General features: G+C 41.5%; 1 protein-coding gene across 1 annotated transcript in view; it reads left to right on the top strand.

Annotated features, from left to right (window-relative positions):
- LOC138865294 (uncharacterized) overlaps positions 1–3,717 on the top strand; it is a 5,424-nt gene extending 1,707 nt beyond the window's left edge. The window contains exons 2-4 of the mRNA XM_070135540.1: positions 378–479; positions 1,876–1,978; positions 3,319–3,717. Of these exons, the coding sequence (XP_069991641.1) occupies positions 398–479; positions 1,876–1,978; positions 3,319–3,565 (432 nt within the window). The 5' untranslated portion in view covers positions 378–397 and the 3' untranslated portion in view covers positions 3,566–3,717. The remainder of the gene's footprint in view (positions 1–377; positions 480–1,875; positions 1,979–3,318) is intronic.
- The last annotated feature ends 4,408 nt before the right edge of the window (positions 3,718–8,125 follow it).

The raw sequence follows: 8,125 nt of genomic DNA, 5'->3' as shown, positions 1-8,125 counted from the left end.
TGTCTCTCTCTCTCTTCCCTCTCTTTATCTTTGTCTCTTTTGTATGTGTGTATCAAATACATACATATACAAAATGGTTGCACACAACCTCTTGTTTTTTGTCTTCCTTTTTCGTTTTACTGTCTTCCTTCCTTTTTCGTTTTACTGTCTTCCTTCCTTTTTCGTTTTACTGTCTTCCTTCTTTTTTTCGTTTTACTGTCTTCCTTCTTTTTTTCGTTTTACTGTCTTCCTTCTTTTTTTCGTTTTACTGTCTTCCTTCTTTTTTTCGTTTTACTGTCTCTCTTTTTTCTGTCTGTCTGTCTCTTCAGAGTTTCCTCCCCTCTCTTTCTTTCTCTCCTTAGTCTTTCATCCCTAAAATTTCTCCGACTTACTTACAGAAGGGCAGTGAATCGCCGAGATGGGGATACTGAGCTTGGTGGTGGTCGTGGCAGTGACGCTGGTGCTGAAGTATCCCCCGGAGGCTCTCGGTGCCACTCTAGGTACAGTGCTTCGGAGTTGGTTGATGATAAAAGATTATTGATGATTGCGTGTTTTCGGTGTGTGTGTGGTGTGTTTGCGTGCTTTGGGTGTGTGGTTGCTGCATTTACGTGCTTTGGGTGTGTTCTTGCTGCATTTACGTGCTTTGGGTGTGTGCTCGCTGCATTTACGTGCTTTGGGTGTGTGCTCGCTGCATTTACGTGCTTTGGGTGTGTGCTCGCTGCATTTACGTGCTTTGGGTGTGTGCTCGCTGCATTTACGTGCTTTGGGTGTGTGCTTGCTGCATTTACGTGCTTTGGGTGTGTGTGCTTGCTGCATTTACGTGCTTTGGGTGTGTGTGCTTGCTGCATTTACGTGCTTTGGGTGTGTGTTCTTGCTGCATTTACGTGCTTTGGGTGTGTGTTCTTGCTACATTTACGTGCTTTGGGTGTGTGTTCTTGCTGCATTTACGTGCTTTGGGTGTGTGTTCTTGCTGCATTTACGTGCTTTGGGGGTGTGTGGTTGCTGCATTTACGTGCTTTGGGGGTGTGTGGTTGCTGCATTTACGTGCTTTGGGGGTGTGTGGTTGCTGCATTTACGTGCTTTGGGTGTGTGTGGTTGCTGCATTTACGTGCTTTGGGTGTGTGTGGTTGCTGCATTTACGTGCTTTGGGTGTGTGTGGTTGCTGCATTTACGTGCTTTGGGTGTGTGTGGTTGCTGCATTTACGTGCTTTGGGTGTGTGTGCTTGGTGCATTTACGTGCTTTGGGTGTGTGTGCTTGGTGCATTTACGTGCTTTGGGTGTGTGTGCTTGGTGCATTTACGTGCTTTGGGTGTGTGTGCTTGGTGCATTTACGTGCTTTGGGTGTGTGTGCTTGGTGCATTTACGTGCTTTGGGTGTGTGTGCTTGGTGCATTTACGTGCTTTGGGTGTGTGTGGTTGCTGCATTTACGTGCTTTGGGTGTGTGCTTGCTGCATTTACGTGCTTTGGGTGTGTGCTTGCTGCATTTACGTGCTTTGGGTGTGTGTGCGCGTGTGCTGTGTTTGCACACTACCCTGCCTCCGCCGAGGATCTCCTTGACATCAACGCTGCTAAAAAGCGATGGCCCAACAGGCGGTCGCGACGCCACAAACCAGGAAGTTCTCCAGCCATCGCACGGTTTTTGTTACGATTTTCATGGGGCCTTGTAAGATTATAAGAGTCACCCCTTGATTCACCACGTTTTCTCTGGTGGCTTCGCATCGTCGTGTCAGGGGGGACTTAAATGTTGTTGCATTGTGTCTGAGTGTTTGCATATGTGCGCAGTGTCGAGTGTCCATGTTCTTTAAACAGTTACATTTTATCATAACAAATGTAAGCTTGTTCCTACACAAATGTACCACTTGTTCCAACAACCAATGTGTTCTAACTTCCGCAAAGATTTGGACCAACTGGGAGAGGATCCGCACGAATACGGAGCGAGCAGACGTCGGAGATCCTTTGCTACCGACACTTTCGCATCTCCTGGGAATATAGTATACAGGTGAGTGTTATTAAAGTTATTTTGCGAAAGATCAAGATTAGGGATATTGTTTCTCGTAAGTTACGTTTCATAATGAGCTGTTTGATTTATTGTCTCCGCAAAGGTGGTCATGTTTTTGGTAGCGTTTGTTAGTTTGTTGGTTGGTTATATATATATATTTATTATTATTATTATTATTATTTTTTTTTTTGTAAGTACTGCGTTGATGGTATATAAAAGGCATGAATTTCTCTAGCTCTAGCCAAGAATCAGGAGGAAGAGAACGATGCCAACTCATAAAGTGCGACTATGGCAAATACATAACAAATTACCGATTTGTTAAAGAAAAAATAGCGCTATGCATTTGGCTTGACTTTAAAACCTTTTTTTTATTATTTTTTTATTTTCATTTTATTATTTTTTTTTACTGATGCACGTGTATTATCTGGAACAATATTTCCTTGACGTGGTTTGAGTGGTTATTGTCATCAGTGGAAATATACGCTATGAAAACACGTGGAATGTAACCGACGATTACAACTGCAGCTGTATGTGAATGAAAGCAATTTTTTTTTTGTATTTGTATATATTTTTTGATGTCTCTTATTTGTTCATTTGATTTATTATTAGTATTATTATTAGATTTACAAAGCCAAATCATTTTAGCGAACATTTAAGATGTTTTTTTGGGAAAAAGTTACAACGTAAAATGAATGTTGATTTATAGCTAGATGAGCAAAAACGTAAGTAAATGAAGCTCGACGTCCGAATGTGTCTAGCAATACAAGCTGTGGAACTCCTCCCCTTTCCTCCCCCTCCTTTCTCCCTTCTCCCCCTCCTCCTTTCTCCCTTCTCCTCCTTTCTCCCTTCTCCCCCTCCTCCTCCTTTCTCCCTTCTCCCCCTCCCCCACAGAATTGATTTCCTCCCCTTGTTTCCCCCCCCCCCTCCACCTCTTTCTCCTTTCTCCTCCTCTTTCTCCTTTCTCTTCCTCCTCCTCTTTCTCCTTTCTCTTCCTCCTCCTCTTAAACCCTTCTCCATCCTTTCTATCCCCCCTCCCCCTCCCCCTCCTTTCTCCTTTCTCTTCCTCCTCCTCTTTCTCCTTTCTCCTTTCTCTTCCTCCTCCTCTTACACCCTCCTCCTCCTTTCTATCCCCCCCCCCCTCCACCTCTTTCTCCTTTCTCCTCCTCTTTCTCCTTTTTCCTCCTCCTCTTACACCCTTCTCTTCCTCCTCCTCTTACAACCTTCTCCATCCTTTTTATCCCCCACCCCTTCCTTCTCTTTCTCTTCCTCCTCCTCTCTATCCCCCACCCTTCTCCTCTCCCCCAAACAATTAACTTCCTCCTGCCTCCGTCTCCCTCCAGCGTGGTGGGCTTCATCATGGCCGGATCGCTGCTCTTCGTCAACCTCTTCGACCCCTTCCGCCTCGCCGTCATCGGGTTCTTCGACGCCGCCTTCGGGTCCAAGACGGAGAGGCGGCGAAGGCGTGACGCGGCGGCGGCAGGAGCGGCGTCGTTGCACAAGGGCCTCGAGGGCTACGTGGCTGAGGCCTTCGATACCTTCGTGGCTTCGGTGGACAAGCTGGAAGCCCTGGCCGCCAGCGCGGAGTAGCAGCAGCAACAGGAAGTATCCAAAAAACAAGCTAACTATCTAATAATCCGTCTATCTAACAGCCTAACTATATAACTATCGTTATTAAAATCTTTGTTTTTCTTTTTTTTTTTGTCTTCCCAGAAGCTGCAATAAAGGGTTTCTCGAAGATCTGCGTTTGTGTTCGTCTTGTTTCCTTCGACTGTCCTTACAACGTTCATAAGGAATTATTTAAGTAGCTAATGAAGATGATAATGAAAATATAAGGCATAGGGTATGATAACATTTTGCTATAACCTCCACCTCTGCAACTCATGATTAATAAACCAGACATGTATTACCAGTCTAAACATAGAAGAGTCTGTATTTGCTATTCTCAATATAAGTAAACCGAAAAAAGGAGTATATCAAAAGTTTCGATGCCTCAAGAACTATAGCCAAAATGACTTGTAAGTCACTACTAGATGAAGTTCCTACTCTTAATAGTATTCTTCAAACTGACGATGTTAATGTGCAAGTAAAAATCTTAACAACTTTCCTGAAATGTAGGGACACCTTGGCACCAATCGTAACGAGGGAAATAACCAGGCCTTCAGCCCCGTGGATAACCGCTGATATCAAAGCTGCAATGAAAACTAGGAACCTGCTTAGAAAAAGTAAAAAGAGTAATAGGTTCAATATGAGCTTGCGCAATAATTACAAAGAAGCGAAGAAACTACTTAAATTACTTATCGACAAAGGCAAAAAACAATACGACAGATATCCAGAGAGAGAAAAAAAATTTGCGACGTGGAAAACCACCAGGGAAATAGTTCCTGATGAGTTATTGTAGACATATATGGTGGCGATAACTGATGTGAGAGAGCAGAGGATTATTATTTTTTTGCAAATGCTCATTAACATGCTCATGGACAGTCACTGGTGAACGTAAACTTGCGTGTTATTGAAGCTGCTGACGAAAGAATATATACTTCAAATAAAGGTCCAAACAACAGTTTTAGACTTGACCCTGTGGACTGCAACACTACCATTTTAAGAGATTAAAATTCAATTGCAACCAGTCGGTTAATGTCTTATGGAGTCCGAATTTATCTGATAGCCAGCATGGATTTCGACAAAAGGCTTTCTATAGAAACGGCTTTTCTAAAAGTAACCGATGAATATATGGTAAGAAAATGTCACTTTCATTTACTTTTCTAAATCTATTGACTGCGTAAACCACGACATTCTTACATAAAAATGCATAGAACTAAACATAGCTCCCATCTGCTTCCGGGATTAACTTGCAAACCGATCAACAGGCAGAAAGACTCAAGAACGTCCTTTTCTCTCAAGGAAATGTTTTCTTTGGCGTTCCCCAGGGATTCGTGCTTGGTCCGAGCCTGTTCCTAATTTATGCGAACGGTTTATCTGAGTGATTTACCAGGTTCTGTAGTGTAGTATGCAGATGATAATCAATTACTTCTGTCTGGAAATACCGAATATCTCCCTGAAGTAATAATAATAATAAAAAGAAAAATATCTTAACTGCAAAATTATACTTACAGAAAATTGACCTATTACTTGAACGAAGAAAAAACTATATACTTATTGGTTCATGACATTCTATTTCGCAATTACAGGATAACATTATCATAAACTTTAATGGAACTCATATAATACTAAGTTAAAACCTTGGAAGTTTCCGTGGATCAACATATGCTTCGTATATATACATATACATGTAGATGAAATGTGAAGAAAAGTAATGGGAATACTTATCTAACTCACCAGGAAACCCACACACGAATCACTGTTGTGCAATCACCATTGCTCAGCTTCATTATTTATTGATCAAGAGTTTGGGGGTCACAAATTAATCTCAAATAGAAAGAGTTCAGTTATCAAAATTCGCAGCAAGGGTCGCCTATGACGGTAAATACCTATAAAACATAGGTATTTTAACTTCTAAGAACTCTCTCTCTCTCTTTCTCCCCTCCCCTCTCTTACTCTTTCTCTCCCTCTGTCTCTTCCCTTTCCTTTTCCCTCTTTCTTTCCTCTTCCTTTCCCTTCTGATGGACTCGCCCGCATGGCGAGTCCATCAGAACCGCCGATCTGCTGTCTTCTTCACCCGGCGCCGGCTCGAGGGTGACTGATGGCCGGCCTTCGGGAGAGCGGCCGGTGTTTGGGTCGCGTCAGTCATGCTGGAGCGGCCCTTTCGCGTGTGTGTAATCGGAAAGAGAGAGACGTACACACACACACACACACACGCACACACACACACACACACACGCACACACACACACACACACACACACACACACACACACACACACATATATATATATGTGTATATATATATGTGTATATATATATATATATATATATATATATATATATATATATATATATATATATATACATATATATACATATATGAAAGATGGAACAATGCAGTGGCCGCATTGATATGATGAATATATGTATCATTTTGCTTGTGTTTAAAAAAAGACCTACCATCGCCTTTTGCAAACAACCGTCGTTACTTAGAATCTTATGATATAAAATTTACATATGAGGGTCAAGCTTACAATATCATCCCTTTCTCTATGTACGAGCCTCATCACCAGGGCATGATGATGTACCTTATGCCTTCTTACGCCATTTGTCCCAGCAAACACTTTCGTTTTTATTATCATTGTATTGTATTATTTGGCTTACAGGTGAATTTCCTGCCTTATGGGGTTATTACCCATCCCAAACCCAGGTAAAGATCCTTCGCTTTCTATAAATTATCGTCCCATATCTCTGACATCCTGCATTTGTAAGACATTAGAAAAAAATGGTAGACATTCGCCTTAAATGGTACTTAGAAGAAGGCAAATGCTTAACTCCAGTGCAATATGGCTTAAGAAAGAGGCGTTCTACCACAGATGCCGTACTATCCCTAGCATCTTCAGTCTGTGCTTTGCTTCTCACCAACAGCCTGGCACAGTCTTCTTTGATCTTGAGAAGGCCTGTGACACCACCTGGCATCGTGGGGTTTTACTTAATCCATATGAATTTGGCATTCGTGGAAATTTACCTTTTTTTAACCAGCGATTTTTAGCAAATCGCTGAAAAGTTTTGGAAATGTCTGATGCTTGTCAACTTGAATAGGGTGAGCCTCAGAGAAGCATCCTAAGTGTGACACTTTTTGCTAAGGCAATCAAGAGTGTTATCAGCATTTTTCCTGACCAAGTCCGTGGATCTCTTTAACTTAATGACCTGTCATTATCACGTGACCTGTCCTTGACAGGTCACGTGATAGGATTCACATTTCATTCTTCACATTTTCATGCATATTATAGTATTTTCAAAATCGTCTCTCCAAAAACTATTTTTGTTTCTATAATCACATATTTCAATTTCTTGAAAAATCTTATATCCCTAGAAGTCACCATATATATATATATATATATATATATATATATATATATATATATATATATATATATATATATATATATATATATATAATGTACACACACACACACACAAACTGCCCCCTTCTTTTCTCTCTCCGTCCTTGTCTCCCTCTCTCTTCATCCCTCTTATCCCCTCCCTCCGCCCATCTCTCTCTCTCTCTCTCTGGTTCTCTTTCTCCATTTTTTTCTTTGGCTTGATGCTAGGGAAAACAAAATCCATGTCGTTGTCTTCTTTACTAAAGTATTTTACAGCAGGTGTTGCTAAACAGTTGATAAAATTGTGTGAGGGGATGTAAGAAGCTTAGAATGTGTGCGCATGTATGTAAATGTGTATGTGTGTGTGTGTGTGTGTGTGTGTGTGTGTTTGTGTGTGTGTGTGTGTGTGTATGTGTGTGTGTGTGTGTGTGTGTGTGTGTGTGTGTGTGTGTGTGTGTGTGTGTGTGTGTGTGTGTGTGTGTGTGTGTGTACATGTGCGGGAGTGTATATACATGGCTAGATACAAAGGCAGTTACAGAAAAATAGATCTAGAGAGATAACACACAAGCTTCTCTCCTCTCCTTCACTAGTTCTGTCACCATATCATTTGCTTGCCGTAGAGAAAATATTTGATAGCGTCGTCATTTTCAACGCAATAGTTTTCTGTTATTCTTTCTCTACATTTATTTCGTATTTTCACAATGAAAGATTATATATATATATATATATATATATATATATATATATATATATATATATATATATATATATATATATATATATAAAGATATCAGAGAATTAGAGATGGATAAAGATAAATGTACATATTTCTTATTTCATCTTTCAGCTTTTTTTAGAATCCGCTGCTGGACATAGGCCTTCCCGATCCACGTCACCTCGTCTGGATCTGGCTTGCGTCATCGGCCGTCCCCCCCCCCTCCACGCTGGCCCGGTGAGGGTGGGGGGAGGGCCGAGTAGTCGCCTTTTACGACATGCAGTGACGTACATTGGAAGTAGGCTTTTCACGTCTCTCTGTTCATAGGGGGTCCCACGCTTGCACTCCCCCTTGTCCTCCTTCACTCACACACACACACACATACATACACGCACACATACACACACACACACACACACACATATATATGTGTATGTATGTACT

Source organism: Penaeus vannamei, chromosome 20, assembly GCF_042767895.1.
Source record: "Penaeus vannamei isolate JL-2024 chromosome 20, ASM4276789v1, whole genome shotgun sequence".
Taxonomy (NCBI): domain Eukaryota; kingdom Metazoa; phylum Arthropoda; class Malacostraca; order Decapoda; family Penaeidae; genus Penaeus; species Penaeus vannamei.
This window is presented reverse-complemented; position numbering and strand designations above follow the sequence as displayed.